Here is a 17,450-nt window from a genome sequence, read left to right as displayed (position 1 = left end):
TAATTTATCCTAAAGTAATCCCAGACAAGCAGACTTCCAAAGGACGTTCTAAAGACAGCACTATGTCTTAAAAACATGCTGAAAAAATTCGAAAGACGTCCATTGCAAATTGGTATTGTCTTAAGTATATTGTAATATTTGTTTTACTTACAAATTTACGTTAAATCTTTTATTTTTCACGAGTTTAGTGAAGGTTTTCTTCTTTCACGAGTTCATTACAAAATTTTCACTTTTCACGAATTCACACTAGGGAAAAAGATTCATGATCATTACCCAGGAGCAAGAGCAGACTATAGAATATTACTGTTATAGATAGGAGATTACACTATTCTTTCGGATCCAGATCTCACTCGCTCTACTCTCGTTACCGTAAGCACCCAAAGATTCTTACAGCTAGTGTAGACGAGCCTTTATGAATTCCGCTCTATGATCCTTCATTACATGAAGGTTTCTAGGCGCAACCAATCACGTACTTTCGCGCCTCACATCCTCTACTAGTTAACGCGAGTGTGAGAATTTGCCGATTCGTTTTCCCATCTACAATCCATCGACTAGTGCTTCTCCTCTGTTCGGGTCCTCTTTGGTTTCACTGACCTCAAGTGCCAGAGTTCTTCTTATAACACTTTACGTGGGTCACTTAGTCCGGATAACAGGAGTGGTTCTACGATTATACGTGCTTCTAAAGTAAGTAATATAACATGCAAGAAAAATTACGGTCCGAGAAATTATTAAAGCAGTCGTTCCGTCATGTGCTTACTGAATCGGATTTTCGCGATATTTAATGGCCTCGGCCATCATCGTGGTCCACGCACCGCGCGCGATCTTAACCTCTGAATCAGCCGCTTGGCATTATGTGCGTAATCCGCGCGCGTGACGTGTGTGTCTTCAAGGTGCGCCCGATATAACGGCGCACAACGGAACGACGCGTAGAAACTCCCGATGCCGCCATTTGTTAAGAATTGCGCTTAACGGTCTTTGAGGTCAAGTGTCAGAGCACATTGTGACTGTCGTGATCACACGCTTACCTTGTCCCACCGCATTTTTTGTAATTGCATATTAATAGATCAACGATCGAATCATAGGCAAGGGAAAATCTTTAGCACTTGTAATATGCCGGAGTGCTAAATCTTGAGTCTCGCAAATATCCGAACACGTTTCGCAAGTTTTCGCAATTTATTATCTTTGTTATCTTGAAAAAAAAATATCTTTAAATATAGTATACAGAGAAATGTGACATCTTGATTATATTTCATTTATACTAATTATGTTTTCCAGAAGGGTATTGTATGAGTCAAAAAATAGAAAAACCGATACTATCAGGTCAACGTATAAAGACCAGAAAAAGAGGTAAAAATAAATATTCATGTATTGAGAAGGTGCAATAATTTTTTTAAGAATATTTAACTAATATAGTGATTGTTGTTAGATGAAAGAGAGAAGTATGATCCAACGGGATTTCGTGATGCAGTTTTGCTTGGCTTGGAGAAGGCTGGTAACGACCTAGAAGCAATTTCTAAATATTTGGACGCGGCTGGTTCCAAGTTAGATTATCGTCGATACGGGGAAGTACTATTTGACATTTTGATAGCTGGAGGCCTTTTGGTTCCTGGTGGTTCCATTGCTCAAGATGGTGACAAACCAGTTAAGACCAGTGCATGCGTATTTGAGCAGCTGGAGGACATGGAATCTATGCGAAATTTTGAGCAGGTAAACACCAGAGGACAAATTTAGATTATTCTTGACAATTATATGTTTTTACTGTCTTAAAAAAAATATTTAAATAAAATTTGATAACGTGTATCTGTGAAAAAACAGGTCTTTATCAAGCTCATGCGACGATACAAATATCTGGAGAAAATGTTTGAAGAGGAGATGAAAAAAGTTTTGGTATTCATAAAAGGATTTTCACCTAAGGAACGCATCAAGTTAGCTAGAATGACAGCACTATGGATCTCAAACAGCTCAGTTCCACCTACAGTACTCTCAGTGCTGATCAATGAACATCTGGTCAAAGACAATTTGGCATTAGACTTTCTTTTAGAGGTTTTCGTCACTTGGAAACAGGAGAAAGGTTTATCAAGTTTGATGACTGCTCTGAAGAAAGGAGGTATTGAAGGAAGGTACGTAACAATTATAAACAATACAAAAAACTATAAAAATTAGCTCTGTAAACTAAAAATATAGCTCTTTTAAATGTGAATTTAAACATAAGAAAAAATAGTAAATATGAATCTTAGCTATCAGTACACAATTATATAGAATGAGAGGCAATAACTATTACTATCTTGAATATCTTTGACATATGAGAGTAATAGAAAAATTTACTTAACATATGTGGTATAAAAGAATTTGTCTTATTGCAACAATGCATTTTATCAAAGTGTAGTATCTTCGAAAATCAACTTTTTTTTTATGGGATCTATTTTTCCCAAATCAATCCCTCTGATTATTGTGTATATAAAAGTACTAAGGCAATCATTGACAAATGAATATTTTAAAAGATATTTTACATTTATCTTAATAGTTATCAGTATAAGCAGAGTCAGGTAATAATCAGTTAATTAGTTAAAAGTTAGAAAGTTAATAATTAAATTTTAGATGAATCAACTTGTAACTTATTGTTTTAAAATTCATTAACTTTAATTTTATTAACTTTTTTATAAAAGTAACAATTTATCAATATTTGGATCATTATGGACTGCTTGTTTTGTAGAGTAAGAAAACTTAAAAATAATGTGAGCAGAAGCTAATGAGAACCATTTTTTTTTCATATGGAATTCTGAGCATAAATTTTTTAAAAAAGGTTACTTTTTCACTATTATATATATATATAGATTTTATCTATGATTAAAAAATTAAATATTCAAAAACATATATTACTTTGCATAATCAATTTTAAACTTCAGTAAGTAAATTTAATTTTAACAATTTTTAATTTTTTGTTACTTTTTATTTATGTAACTTTTAACTTAACTAAGTTAATTTTATAAACCATTAACTTTGAACATAACTTAGTTTAAAGAACTTAGTTAAGGCTCTGCTATTTCTGGGGCGGCCATATTGGTTTGATGACGTCAGAAGCGAGAAATGACATACCGAAAATCCCTTGCATTTTATTGCTTTATTTTTTACTTTTCCTTGAAGAACCAAATATTTTCCTAATCCTGAAACATGTAAAAAGTACAGCAAACTTTGATATCTGACTGATATATCACGTAGCATCGTAAAATAATTCCTGAAATAATACTACATTTTTCGGCTGTCACGGTGGTTTGACAGGTAAGATACCAGCCTGTATGAACATAATTAATTTCTCAATTTTCACAATGTATTACTAGTATCACTGAGTTTGCTATACATTTTACGGCTGTGAGGATCACGACAATATACACACTTCACGGAGAAACTGAAAAATAACGCGATAAAATGCAATTTTCCGAAGTGTCAAGCAAGACCTAGCGTGAGCCTGGCCGATAGCGTGAGTCAGCCAATCAGCTACGCTGACACGATTATTTCATGTTCTCGACACTGCTAGGCGCCACCATCAATTCTGACTCTATGCGGAGATAGCAGGCCTTAAAAATATATCAACTTATTCATAAAAAATTGTAAAAAATTATAGAGAAATTTTTAAAAAATTCCATTGCATTTTGCAAATACATTGATGCATAATTCTGTGCAAACAGTAGTATTATTAATCGGTTTCTCTCATTATTTTACAAAAATATAAAATAAACTTTAAGTGTAAATAAATACTTATTAATTTTTTAAGTTTAGAATAATATTTTAAAATCTTGATTCTAAATTCTAGATATCTTTTCTTAGGTTTAAAAACAATTTCTGAAATAAATTTCTCCTTTCATATTCATAAAATATTTAAAGTGATAAAATGGTTGTTACTTGTATATTATCATTTGGTATAATATACAATATTACAACAATGATTTAAATTATGTTATTTTGTTACTTTGCGTATTCATATCTAATTCTATCTATATTTATTCATTTGTGACTTGTATAATTACTTTAGACTGATGGAGTTTGTACCACCGAATAAACGAACGGAAGAACATTTTCGGTCTGTGTTCGAGGCAGTAGGCTTGGCTGACATCGTAAAACTGCATAAGGCTCAGGCAAGCCAGGAAGCCAAGCGAGATCTACAGCAACTCCTTTTGGACGATTTAGCGGATAATAGGCCGATGAAGGACATCATATTCGATCTCAAGGAAATGGCGCAAAGGAGCGCCATTCCCGAACATGAAATGATTGGATTGGTAAAGACAATTTTCCTTTTATAATGCAAGAATATAAGACTCGTAAGAAACCTTTACGAATTTTTCCCATATATAGATCTGGGTTGTTGTAATGGGACAAGCCGAATGGAATAAAAAGGAAGAATTAGTCGCTGAACAAGCACTGAAACATCTAAAGATTTACACTCCACTATTCGGTGCTTTCACAACCACTGCCAGATCTGAACTCGCACTTATCCTCAAGGTCCAGGAGTTCTGTTACGAGAACATGAACTTTATGAAAGTCTTCCAGAAGATTGTTTTACTATTTTATAAAAGTATGTTGATACGTCGAAAAATTGCTTAAAATCCATATCAATATAACTAAATGTGACTTTGCAGCGGATGTTGTATCGGAGGAAGTAATATTAAAGTGGTACAAGGAGGGCCATTCAGTTAAAGGTAAAATGCTCTTCTTGGATCAAATGAAGAAATTCGTAGAATGGTTGCAAAATGCTGAGGAAGAATCGGAATCAGGAGAGGAGGAGGATTGAAAGCACTTCAGTAAGTTTTATCAATAAAATTCATTTGCATATAATTACATGTCTCTTAATGCGACTTCCTTCAACAGAAGGACGCATCATTGCCAGAAACAAGAAAATTGACATAGTCCCGAATTTTCGAAATGGGTCAACAATTCAATATCAATCGTAAAAGACACATGAACACTTGTCAGAAAAAAAAGTTATACAGATAAATAAAATATAAGTCAATGTTAGGTACTGTACGATGAATCAGGTACAAGAAAATAGAAAATTTTTAAATTGTCAATAAACTAACGCTAACACCCAAACATCAGTGTGAAAGATAAAACTGTAAATTTGCAATGTCTTTAAATTGTATTACTTTAAGAAAAAATATTTTGTGTTACATTTTTATAACTCCGCTACAAAAATATATACAGAGAATAACAAATTATAAGAAAAAGAAGGAAGAAATCTTTATCCCCGTGTACGTACAATTTTCGGATCCCTCTTTCTTTGTATAATATTGTACTAGTTTATAGAAAATATACTGTCAGGTAGAGTATTTGATGTTCGATGTTTTAGTGAAACCTAACTTCCTCATAAGTAGAATGGACAAATTTTTCGAAAGAAAATCTAGACGTGTGTTGTATGTGTATATACAGGGTGTCCGGTAACTGATCCAGCAACCGCCGTGTACGGGTAGAACAGGTCAAAATAATCATAAAAGTTATATACTATTTTGAAATTTTTTCAATATTTATTTCGTAATTAATTAAAATGTATGAACGAATGAGTTCACGAGAAGCGGTAGGACAGGCTCTGTGTGTAAAAGAAATGGCTTACCTCTTAGCAACGATGAGTAAACAGCTGATTTCGAGTAACATGCGTGTCGCTTGTTACTCTGCTTCGAAATCAGCTGTTTACTCATCGTTGCTAAGAGATGTCATTTTACACACAAAGCCTACCGCTTCTCGTGAGCTCATTCATTTATACATTTTAATTAATTACGGAATAAATATTGAGAAAATTTCAAAATGGTATATAACTTTTATGATTATTTTGACCCGTTGTACCCGTACACGGCGGTTGCTCGATCAGTTACCGGACACCCTGTATATATATAGGGTTCCTATTTTAATCAATCACCTCAAATATCTCTTGAACAGTGCATTTTAGGGAAAAATGTTTCAGATAAAAGTTTTGGAATTTCGAGGGGGACATAAGATGATATTGGTTTGTCCTCGAGTAGCGTCATCAAGGTCACTTTGAATTTTTTAAATGGAATCCCCCATTTTTCATTACATATTATAGCATACCTCGAGAGCTTTCCAAAACACTATAATAAAATATTTTTTCATTAAGCATTTTTTAAGTTAAAAGGCTTCAAAATTACAATATTGTTGCTATTAGCATTGGTACCCAAAGTGTTCGACCGACGGCTAAAACCTTTTGAATGTTGTTCAGGGCTATGACCTTGATAACATTTGTCAAGATCAAGGCGATTGGAGGCTGTTCCTAATATTTTCATTTCTTCAAATTTTACAGTGAAAACGAAAATAATTTAAAATCATGGGATAACATGTGAAGTCCGATTGACTCTAAAGAATCATATGAAGGTCAATGCTATGATTATTAAAGAAATTTATTAATAGGATTTCATACGTGTGCTTCTTTGTGACTCCGACGAAGCATTGTGACCTTTATATGATCCTTTAGAGTCAATCGGACTCCACATGTTACCCCATGATTTTAAATTATTTTCATTTTCACTATAAAATTTGAAGAAATAAAAATATTAGGAACTGCCTCTAATCGCCTTGACTCTGACAAATGTTGTCAAGGTCATGGCCATGAACAACATTCAAGAGGTTTTAGCCGTCGGTCGAATACTTTGGGTATCAATGCTAATGGCAACAATATTGTAACTTTGAAGCCTTTTAACTCGAAACATACTTAACGAAAAAATATTTTATTATAGTGTTTTGGAAAGCTCTCGAAATATGCTATAAGAATATGTAATGAAAAATGAGGGTTTCATTTAAAAAATTCAAAGTGATCTTGTCCTGACCTTGACGAGGCCACTCGAGGTCAAACCAATGATATCATCTTATGTCCCCTTCGAAATCCCAAAACTTTTATTTAAAACATTTTTCCCTAAAATGCACTGTTCAAGAGATATTTGAGGTGATCGATTAAAATGGGACACCCTGTATATATAGGGTGTCACTCTCTTCCAGGCATTTTGTGGGGACGTAGAACAGGTTGAGGTGAACATAAAAGTCCTATACCGTTTTGTGATATTCGTAATAATTATCGAGATATTAATTGTAGAAAATTTGTGAATGGTCATGCAGGATATGGTAAATAAGTTATAATAGCGACGACTGCCGTCGTGTACTTATACTTTAGATCAAATTAAACAAAAAAGTTCTCTACCATTTTGCAAATAATCACATAGATTTTTAATTATTAATTAAAAAAGATGAGTGCATTATCACGCAAAATCGTGCAATAATCTTCTTTAATTAATAATTAAAAGTCTATGTAATTAATTGGAAAATTGTAGAGGACTTTTTTGTTCAATTTGTCCTAAAGTATAAGTACACGACGGCAGTCGTCGCTACTATAACTCATTTACCATATTCTGCATGATCATTTACAAGTTTTCTACAATTAATATCTCGATAATTATTGCGAATATCGCAAGACGGTATAGGACTTTTATGTTCACCTCAATCTGTTTTACGTCCCCACAAAATGCTCGGAGGAGAGTGTGAGACACCCTGCGCACACACACACACGACACGCACACGCACACAAGGTGTCCCACACTCTCTTTATCAAATTAAGTGGGAATGTTGAGGTGAACATAAAAGTCCTATACTGTTTTGCGATATTCGCAATAATAACCGAGAAATTAATTGTAAAGGATTAAGGAAAAACACATGCTGAATGATTAAGGGTGGAGCGCTCGTAGCCTAATAATATAGCGCACGGATGTTGGCGCGCGATGATTGAAAAAACAACATACCATTGCCTATACTTATATTGTTGCATTTGTACATCTCGTCTCGGCGCGGCAAGACGTAGGATCAGAACATTATAAGATGCGCGCTAACATCTGCCTGCTATATTACTGGGTAGCAAAAGCTTCTCCCTCAACCATTCAGCGTGCATTTCTCTTTAATCTTTTACAATTGATTTCTCGGTTATTATTGTAAATATCGCAAAACGGTATAGGACTTTTATGTTCACTTCAACCCGTTTTACATTACCACTTAATGTGATAAGGAGAATGTGGAACACCCTGTATATATAGGGTGTCCTGCGTAAGACGTGCCAAAAGAAAAATATAAGTAGAACAGATAAAAGTAAATAAAAATTGTAGAGGTCATTTTCAAACAACCACGTAAAATTTCGAGATATTAATTAAAATAGTTGGACATATCAGAGCGCAGCGACGCGGCAGGCGGAACATACGGCTCGCCGCGGCCGGCGAAAAAATTGGACGATTGCTCACGGGCCTATCTTATAGGCCATAGAGGTGGGCCGATTGGCATATGGAAATGGATAGCTCCGTGTGTGCATTCGTCCATTTTCTTCGCCGGCCGCGGCGAGCCGTATATCCCGCCTGTCGCGTCACGCGCTCTAATTTGTCCAATTATTTTTAATATCTCGAAATTTTACGTGGTTGTTGAAAAATGACCTCTACAATTTTTGTTCAATTTTATCTGTTTTACTTATATTTTTCTTTTGGCATACTTTATGCGGGACACCCTGTATGCACACACACACACACCACACACACACACACACACACATATATATATAATATTAAAATAACAGGATTATTTTTTCCGGTAAAAAATCTCCTTGGACCAACTGAAGAAATGCATAGAATAACTGCAAAATACTAACTTTAATCATTTATCAAGAGACCAAGTCAACTCACACAAGACTTGCTGTGACTGAGAAAATTTGTTCAATCTATGATAAGAATATTTCTTTTAAGTAACGCAACGACAATAATACGATCATCGTAATTACATTTTATTATTATTGCACTTATATATCATTCTCACTTAAATCTTGTTTATACTTGAAAGTTCTCATAGTCGCGATCGGTTGCTTCTTGATGAGCGTTTTACCATTCATCAGAGGCACCAGGCTCTTCGGCACGATGATACGCGCGTGCCTCGTCTGATAATACTCGCATAATGCGATCAACATGCGAGGTATCGCGCAAGCGGTCCCGTTCAGCGTGTGAACATGAGCCGTGTCGCCGTCTTTGGTCTTAAACTTGATGTTGAGTCGTCTTGACTGATAGTCCGTGCAATTACTGCAACTGGACAATTCGCCGTACATCTTTCTTCCAGGCATCCAGGCCTCCATATCTGACTTCCTGAAACACTCATCTTTCTGTAAGGAAATAGGAACTACTTGCGAGAGACAAGTTTGTGTTAAATGAGACAAAAGAAAATGCGTCTTACAAAATTTCCACAGCTTTGTAGACGCATAATAGTAATTTTGCGTTTTTATCTATTTTCCAGGCGAATTTCATGGAAATAAACTCGTCGATTACTGTACCTATAAGCAGGTGCACCCAAATCAGTCGGAGGCATGTCCATTATTCGGAAATGCAGTCCCAACGACGAGAACAGCTCTTCCTGCATATTCTGAAGATCATGGAACACTTCCTCAGATTGACGCGGTTCACAGCAAACAAACATCTCCACCTTAGTGAACTGATGGACCCTGTTTATAAACGTGAAAATTACATGAATAAAGGTGACTTTGTCGGGTTTAAAAAACACGGTTTCTCTGTGCTCCTAATGCAGCCTACCTATAAATTCCTCTTTGATCCAAGCTAGTCGAGGTCTCTGCGCGGTAACATCGGCTAACAGCAGCCAGTTTCACCGGTAATTCGTCGTAGGAGAGCATAGTGTTCATCATTCTACCGGCTAACGCCATTTCTGCGGTTCCAGACAGACTATAGTTGTCTCCATAATAAGGATCCATATTATACACAAGAGTGCGAGTGCCTTCCGTTATAAAGCCGCATCTCTTGATCAGTTCAGTAGGAATGATGTCTGGAACTGACAGTAGTTCGAATCCATTCCGCAGTAATTTTCTTACTGTGTAATGGACTAACGCCTCTTCAAGTTGCGCCAGATCTCCCAAAAGCATGTATGCTTTTTGTCCGGCGATAGGTCCCAATCCTGTTCTTAGTAGTTTCAAATTATTGACAAGTTGCGAGAATTCTTGAGGTTCGAAGTCAAATTCTGGCTTCTTGCCGCATTCCTTCAGAAGTTCTGGCCTGTCGCCGTACTCAAGTATCGCGGAATGCGTGCAATTTGGTATTCTGCTCAATTCTTCCGAGAGTAACTTTATCTTTTCAGGTTTGCCCGACAATTCGAGAACCTTGTCGATATCTCCGATACTCTTTCTTTTTTTTATATTATTCAGAATAATATTGCGATTCGCAGGATCGCACAAGAATTCTGTGTTATATTCAGGCTCGGGTATATGCAGCTTCGTGCTGGCAACATGTTTTCCTATCGCTTCTGCGGGCTATCACGAACAACAATGATATCATAATTATCGAAAGGAATCATTAGCAATATGAAGGAAAAAAGCGACAAATAATGAAAATACAAAGAAGATTGGATAATGTCTTGAAATATTGATTTGATATGTATCTCTCCTAAACGTTTTCATACATTTAAAAAAAGAATTTAATTCGAATGTTGTAATAATATTTTTAAAATGCTGAAATGTGTCCATGTTATTCGTAATAATGTAAATTAATTATTCGTAATTATTAAAACTACTGTTAAAACTACATATTAGAAAACTTTATGTGGATATAAACTTATAAACTTAGGTATAAACTTTACTGGGTATAAACATTCTATTAATAATGACATTCTATCAATGATCTTTCGCTTATTGAAGCAACATGTAAAATTACGTACCAATGTGTGCAACCAAGAATGCCGTAATTTACAGCACTGCTTGAATATTTCCCTAAATTTCATTTTGCCTAAGAAAGAATGTACCGGCTTGTATTGAGCACGTGTGAGTAACAGAAAGTTCTAGAAAGTTACGTTGAAAGTTTATCATAACGTTTATAACTATATACTTAAGGCATCTGGATACTCACCACGGAACTTTTGTTTGATAACGTTAGAAGAGAGCGAGAGAATGCATGATGTACAAAATTCTTGCGTTGCATTTCCAAATAAAAAGATATTTGTATAAAAGAACACTTTTGCGATCGCTTAAGCATACTTGTAAAATGAAAGCTCCGAAAACTATCTCTTTCCCTTGACAGTTATAAATAGCTGCAAAATTAAAATGTACAAATAACCTTTTTAATCTCTCCTTTAAGCTATTTTTCCTCCTAATTTTGTCACCACTTTCATTTTACGGCTATTTATTGATTATCAAAGAAAAAGAATAATTTTCGAAACATTTTACAAGTATATGCAAGCGATCTGAAGTGTTCTTTCATATAAATACCTTTTTATTTGGGAACGCAAGAATTTTCAGTGTGTCATTCTCTGATGTCACAATCTAACATCACCGCGGTGAGTACTTAGGAGTCTTAAGGGAACTGGAGGGTCAGATTTTCTGAAAATCGTGCTTGTTTTTTCACAATTTTTTTATGACAAACTGAATGAATATGCCAAAGTGTTATCTTGACGTGTATTTATACACATATAAAGAGAAAAAAATATAATTTTGATCAAATACTCAATATAAATGTATGATACATGCAATTAAAATATATTTCGTTTTTCTTTTCAAGGTCGTCATTTTGCAATAATATCTTGACTCTCGGTGGTTCAATTAAACTGAATTTAGGTAGAAAATTTCCGTAAGCTTGTCATTATCGGGTGAATCCCGTTCACTTTATAATAGAAATGGAGTAAAAATTAACAAAATTACAAATATCTTAATGAAATATTATTAAAATTTTCAGTTTTTTATAGTAAAAAAAATTAATATTTCAAAATTAAATATTTTCACGAGTTTGTCGGTAGTTTATCCGATAATGACAAGTTTACAGAAATTTTCTACCTAAATTCAGCTTAATTGAACCACCGAGAGTTAAGATCTTATTGCAAAATGACGACCCTAAAAAGAAAAACGAAATATATTTTAACTGCATGTATCATACATTTATATTGAGTATTTGATCATCAAAATTATATTTTTCTTTTCTTTATATGTTATATAAATACACGTCAAAATAACACTTTTGCATATTCATTCAGTTTGTTATAAAAAATTGTGAAAAAACAAGCACGATTTTCAGACAATCTGATCCTCCAGTCTCCTTAAAGGAATCCAGATAGACATATTTTAATATATTATGTGAATAATAGTTACGCTCAGAAAAAAGCGTTTTGCGCTACGTTGTCAGCAGCTTTGTAATTGTCATAAGATTTTCTGAACGACATTTAGCGATTTACGTTTTTCCAACATATTTACTAAGCGCTTTAGCATATTGAAAGTATGCTGGAAAAAAATAGTGACCGCTAATTAAACGTAAATGTTGAAAAAATGTAAAACGCTAGTGTCATTCAGCAGAAAATCTTACAACCGTTGCAAAGCTGTTACCAAAATAGCAAAAAGCACTTACTAAGCTATTTTTTTTGCTGAACGCAACCAATGACGGAATTGAGAATTGAAAATTGTAACACAAGTACGTAAAGATGTATCTTCATACAACAATAATTTTGTTAATATATAAGAGAAGGCATCTAATGTCATGAAAATTGTGCCAATATTGTGGCAATATTTTGCTGTCATGAAAATTGTTATTTATCTGCCGGTAAAAGAATGCAATTAATCTGAAATTATTATAATGACTAGAAGTCTTTTGACTCAAAATATGTGGTATTTCTTCCATAATATTCCATAATATTCCATATTTCTTCCATAAATGGTATTTCTTAAAGCGATACATTTTAAACAAATTGTTGCTGTTTACAATATCATTACGAAGTATAATAATAAATATTTGCATACTATGTTCAGTATCTTTGTTTATCTGGAAAAGTTTGGTCTAAATTTAGCCAAACAATAGATTTTTATGAATTTTTTTTCAAAGTAACGAATAAAGATATCGATAGGGTTTCGACGATGTTATTTATCATTATTCTAAATATAAACAAATTACCCAGATAGCACAGAGAATTCAAAAAGAATTCAGTCGTATGTCAACAATTCTGAGTTTATTTTTAGATGCAAAAAGAATTCTTTTTATTGAACTGAACTTTGAAGAATTTTTTTTGCATCCGAAAATAAACTCAGAATTGGTGACATACGACTGAATTCTTTTTGAATTCTTTTTGAATTCTCTGTGCTATCTGGATATTTTTTTTTATTAAAATTCTGTTCAGATTCTTTGTATTGAACACAATGTCGTCTCTAACTGGATAACATTACAACTCGTGTAATAATGTGAAACAAATGGGAAATTCAAAGATTTTATTAAATTTTCTGGAAAACAAATCTAAATCCATTTCACGAAAAATTTCACGGAAATTTCCAAAATTAGTATTTTTCCTGGAATACTAAATACTAGAGAAAGAGAAAAGAAAAATGAGTTATAACTTTAAAATGCTATTATTTTGTTAAATTTCGACTTTCTTTATATAACAAAAGTTCATCCTCCAGCAAATTTTTAATATAGTTTTTAAATTTCCTCCCATTTATTTCAGATTATTACATTAGCTGTAATGTTGTCTACTAGTTAGAAACATCTAGTAACATGCTAAAAAAACATAGATAAAATTTTAATTTTTTAAATAAAAGAAATATTTTTATACTTAAAACAATGTTACATAATATAGTCAAAATTTTATATTAATGTCTTCATTAATTTTTTTTAATTTGTAAAAACTTTAAAAATTAATTTTTTTTATATTTAAAACAATGTTAAATAATATGGTCAAAACCCTATATTAATATCTTTATTCATTTTTTTTTAATTTGTAAAAATTCTATTTTTGGCTTTAAGATAGAACCTTTCCTTAAAATAAAGTATTAATGCCTGGATACATACCTATATATATTTTATGTTTTGAAAGTCTAATCATATTTAAAAGTTAAAATAATAATATCCAGAATTAGATATATATCAACATATATACTTTTATCTTACTTTTATCTTACATTATATTACGAATAGATAAATGTAGCTTTTGTGAAAACAAATTCAATGTGAAAAGAAATGCAAATAGTAGTTCTGCTGTTGTTGTTGATGTGCAAATTTGGTATATTAACAAATAATACCAAACATTCTTGTTATCAATTTGATTAGCAACTCATAAAAGCTAAGAAATTAAACTTTATAGTATGAAAGTTAAAAAATTGAAACAAGTATAAGTCTTATATATACTTTGAGTTGTACTAATGATGTTTATACATAATCTCTCAATAAACAGTATTTAGCAAATTAAATATAAAATTGATAATAACAAAGTTTTTTTTTTACTAATGGCTTTCTTGAGCCAATAAATTAGCAATATGAGCTTCATTATCGTCCAAAGAACAATCTATCAATTTTAAATTAACTAGAACAATACTCACAGAAACTTAGATTACAATTGGCACTTATAAGTGTAAACTCACCGATGGGAGATCAATTGCAACATTAACATACTGAATTCTAAAAGGCTGAATGAAGTTTACTTTAAGGAATATTCGTGTTTTGACGATGGCAAATGAGTAATGTGTGCGAAATATATATTATATATGATAACGATAGAAACAATGTGGAATTTTTATATCATAGTATTCGTTGTGTGCAACAACTGTACTTTGTAAAGATTATTTATATATCTCTCTCTCTCTCTCTCTCTCTCTATATATATATATATATATTTTACTTGGCTTTCAGGCTTTACTCACTAGTCCTTCCAACCAAGGTACCGAAGTACAAGTTCCAAAGAAATCAGATTCGAAGGTGTTCGTACGATGTGTTCAAACCACAGACTTTTATATATAAACACAGATGTCTATACCAGGGGTTCCAAACTCTTGGTGGCACACAAAAAACTTAGGGTGTTATTTCACGTGTCGTATGACAAGCTTTTCGGATACGTTTATTGGTTGGCGAATAGAGTATTTCTAGGTTCTCTGTTCGTCAACCAATGAACGTATCCAAGAAGCTTGTCGTATGACACGTGAATATCTGTCTTAAGTAGTAAAACGTAAGCAGTAAGCAAATTGACTAAAGCCCATTCTACAATTGCGTGAACGTAAATGTAAGGGGTGTATATCAGTTGGACACGGGGCAATTGGACACAGTCCAATCACAAGTCGCTGTTCCAAGGGACCCTACAAATGTCTCTAATCACACGGTGCTGTGATTGGCTGTGTCCAAATGCACCGTGTCCAAGTGCACCGCTCTCGAATGTAAGTGGTTGTAAGTGATTACGACAACCAATCAGAGTAAAGCAATCAGTGAATAAAACATTCGGATTGGTTGACTCTTACGTTCACGACTACGTTTACCCAATTGTAGAATGGGCTTAAAGGGATGTCTACATTGGAAGTAAGCAGTAAGAAGTAGGGACGCTCCCTATTGTTATGTCCGACAATACCGGTGCACATTTCTTTTTTCCTACCGAGTACGCCCTAGGCAGAAGAGCCATCAGGTAGAACCTAAACCGTCTATCCTCTCGAGGGGTGTAAGTAGATGGCGCTTTCGCCAAGTTAGAATCCCCACCCCACTAGAGGAAATCCGGTGGGAAAGGTAGGAGAGTAGAGAGTCGTGAGGCAGTCAGTAGTAGAGGTGAGTCGCGAAGGCGTCGGAACACCTTTCTATCCCTCAAGTCTCCAGCATTGGCTGGAGAACTCTCAATCATAATCCTAAATCTAATTCTAATTCAATTCTTAAGAACTTCGTAAGATCTACTAACTAGACTGCATAATCTTATCCTAATCATTATAAACTCTCATCCTAGATTATTATAGAATATTTCTTCTAGAATTAGGACTTTGTATATCCCTACTATTAAAATATATAGTTATTATATAAAATCAACTCTTGATTTCATAACTCCCGAGCAAGGTCGCTCCTTTCCTAATTGCGTCAGAACCACTACCTCGAAAACCCGAGTGAAACTCTACGTTCCTAACTCCGGGCCGTAACTCAACATCCTAATCTTAAACGCGTGGTTTATGCCGGGAGTGCGGTAAGTGACCCTCAAGTAAAAATCACCATCGAGAATTGCCGCCCTCGACATTGTGTCGGAGAAGTTCCTGACTACACCACTACGGGAGCTGCAGTATAGGACCGCATGCAGACCATAAGAGCGACACCTTCGAGACTTAGGCGCGGAAGCCGGTAAGTCAGAATCCGTACTTGGCGCCAACGGCGCTATCTTCTTAAGGGACATCTACATTGGAAGTAAACAGTAAGAAGTAGGAAGTAAGAATAAGAAATTGACTAATCATAGTTAATTATTCTTCTCACATTCGACTGTGGTTGGTCAATTTCTTACTCTTACTTCCTACTTCTTGCTATTTACTTCCAATGTAGACGTCCCTTTACTTGCTCGTAATAGCGTGCATGCACCCGCTCTAAATTTGCTCCGCGGACAGTTCGGCGAATCTAGGATCGCGTGGATCCCTGGGGAGAATCGCGCAGATTCGAATGACCCTAAAAGAAAAGCGATCCGGTTCCGGCAGCACGGCCCGAACACTGCATCATACCCGCGCAGCCGCGGTCGGCTGGAACGTAACACTATTGATAACAAAACAAGATAGATTTGTTTGCACAGTTTGTTTTAAATTGTATGTAATTCTACAAACGTTTCTTAATGTTACTATTTTTCAACATTATTTGAATTATTTCTTTTATACTTTAATACTCCTCAGGTAGCAAGGTGACGTCTAAAGACGTCATTAAAACATCATAGACGTCTTAATAACGTCTTAATGACGTCTTTAGACGTCACTTTGCTACCTGGGTCATTACAACTAAACATTTTTAGATAAAAAATGGATGTGCTAGAAATGTGGGAAATATTTTTTGATCAACCATCTGATGAAGATGATGATAATTTCCAACCTCCACAGGAACATCATATAAAGATCCCACATTTTTTTGAAAACATTGTCGTAGCATATTCATTGACAGGTAAAGGAATTTGAAATTTTGCTGTACTATAATAATTTATTGTTTTAAGTTTATATAAATGTTCTTACATTATGTTTTGATTACAATAAATTATATTAACATTATTAAAACAGATTTTAAATCTATCTTGTTTGTCATCAATATACCCTAATGGAATAATTTATTGTGGACTTGCACTTGCAGGAGTCATGTAAAAACAATACTTGCAAATAGGTTAAAATAGTGTGACTTTTTACTTTAGGATAATATTTGAAAAATATAATATATATATTAATGGTAATTTTAATTATAACTTTAATTAAGTTTTTAAATGGTTATAACTTTAATTAAGAATAAATAAAATTTTATTAGAAAACAATATCAAATGATTTTATAATCAACACAATTTTACAAAATTATTATCTCGTGTATTTGTCACGGTATTGTTCTGCCTAACCCACTCCTTGCAATCGTGAGACAGCATTATGGCTCCTGCACACGGAACACGGTAATCCTTGCCGCGCGGCAGAAATTCGCGTGACAACCAATCAA

General features: G+C 33.9%; 2 protein-coding genes across 13 annotated transcripts; one reads left to right on the top strand and one right to left on the bottom strand.

Moving 5' to 3' along the window:
• The first annotated feature begins 519 nt into the window (after positions 1-519).
• LOC116845717 (protein krasavietz) lies at positions 520-9,570 on the top strand. Of its 4 annotated transcripts, none has more exons than XM_032818755.1 (8): positions 520-684; positions 1,276-1,347; positions 1,427-1,707; positions 1,816-2,120; positions 4,031-4,274; positions 4,351-4,570; positions 4,635-4,796; positions 9,310-9,570. In XM_032818755.1, exons 2-7 carry the CDS (start codon positions 1,287-1,289, stop codon positions 4,784-4,786), a joined length of 1,263 nt encoding a protein of 420 aa, XP_032674646.1. In that variant the 5' UTR covers positions 520-684; positions 1,276-1,286; the 3' UTR covers positions 4,787-4,796; positions 9,310-9,570. The 4 variants fall into 4 exon arrangements, with proteins under 4 accessions (XP_032674646.1, XP_032674645.1, XP_032674648.1 ...); XM_032818754.1 differs by lacking the exon at positions 9,310-9,570 and adding an exon at positions 4,864-5,326; XM_032818757.1 differs by lacking the exons at positions 520-684; positions 9,310-9,570 and adding exons at positions 940-1,082; positions 4,864-5,326.
• LOC116845716 (serine--tRNA ligase, mitochondrial) lies at positions 8,660-14,890 on the bottom strand. Of its 9 annotated transcripts, XM_032818749.1 has the most exons (6): positions 14,405-14,655; positions 12,408-12,593; positions 10,735-10,854; positions 9,603-10,330; positions 9,347-9,514; positions 8,660-9,161 (listed from the first exon to the last, which is right to left on the bottom strand). In XM_032818749.1, the coding sequence occupies exons 3-6, from the start codon at positions 10,795-10,797 to the stop codon at positions 8,825-8,827; spliced, it is 1,296 nt and encodes a 431-aa protein (XP_032674640.1). In that variant the 5' UTR covers positions 10,798-10,854; positions 12,408-12,593; positions 14,405-14,655; the 3' UTR covers positions 8,660-8,824. The 9 variants fall into 9 exon arrangements, with proteins under 9 accessions (XP_032674640.1, XP_032674641.1, XP_032674637.1 ...); XM_032818750.1 differs by lacking the exons at positions 12,408-12,593; positions 14,405-14,655 and adding an exon at positions 14,684-14,890 and having other exon boundaries at positions 10,735-10,802; XM_032818746.1 differs by lacking the exons at positions 12,408-12,593; positions 14,405-14,655 and adding an exon at positions 14,684-14,887.
• Positions 14,891-17,450: the final 2,560 nt, after the last annotated feature.

This window comes from Odontomachus brunneus, unplaced genomic scaffold (assembly GCF_010583005.1).
Source record: "Odontomachus brunneus isolate Ranch 3 - 2012 unplaced genomic scaffold, Obru_v1 Obru_scaffold_057, whole genome shotgun sequence".
In the NCBI taxonomy this organism is placed as follows: domain Eukaryota; kingdom Metazoa; phylum Arthropoda; class Insecta; order Hymenoptera; family Formicidae; genus Odontomachus; species Odontomachus brunneus.
Note: the sequence above shows the minus strand (reverse complement) of the source record. Positions and strands in the feature narration are given on the sequence as shown.

Coding starts and splice junctions, on each gene's coding strand:
- LOC116845717 (XM_032818755.1), top strand. CDS start 1,287: ATGAGTCAAAAAATAGAAAAACCGATACTATCAGGTCAACGTATAAAG. Junction 1,708..1,815: donor CTATGCGAAATTTTGAGCAG/GTAAACACCAGA, acceptor GTGAAAAAACAG/GTCTTTATCAAGCTCATGCG. Junction 4,275..4,350: donor AACATGAAATGATTGGATTG/GTAAAGACAATT, acceptor TCCCATATATAG/ATCTGGGTTGTTGTAATGGG.
- LOC116845716 (XM_032818744.1), bottom strand. CDS start 11,048: ATGCTTAAGCGATCGCAAAAGTGTTCTTTTATACAAATATCTTTTTAT. Junction 10,331..10,734: donor ATTCTTGGTTGCACACATTG/GTACGTAATTTT, acceptor TGTTCGTGATAG/CCCGCAGAAGCGATAGGAAA. Junction 9,162..9,346: donor TTGGGTGCACCTGCTTATAG/GTACAGTAATCG, acceptor TGAGTGTTTCAG/GAAGTCAGATATGGAGGCCT.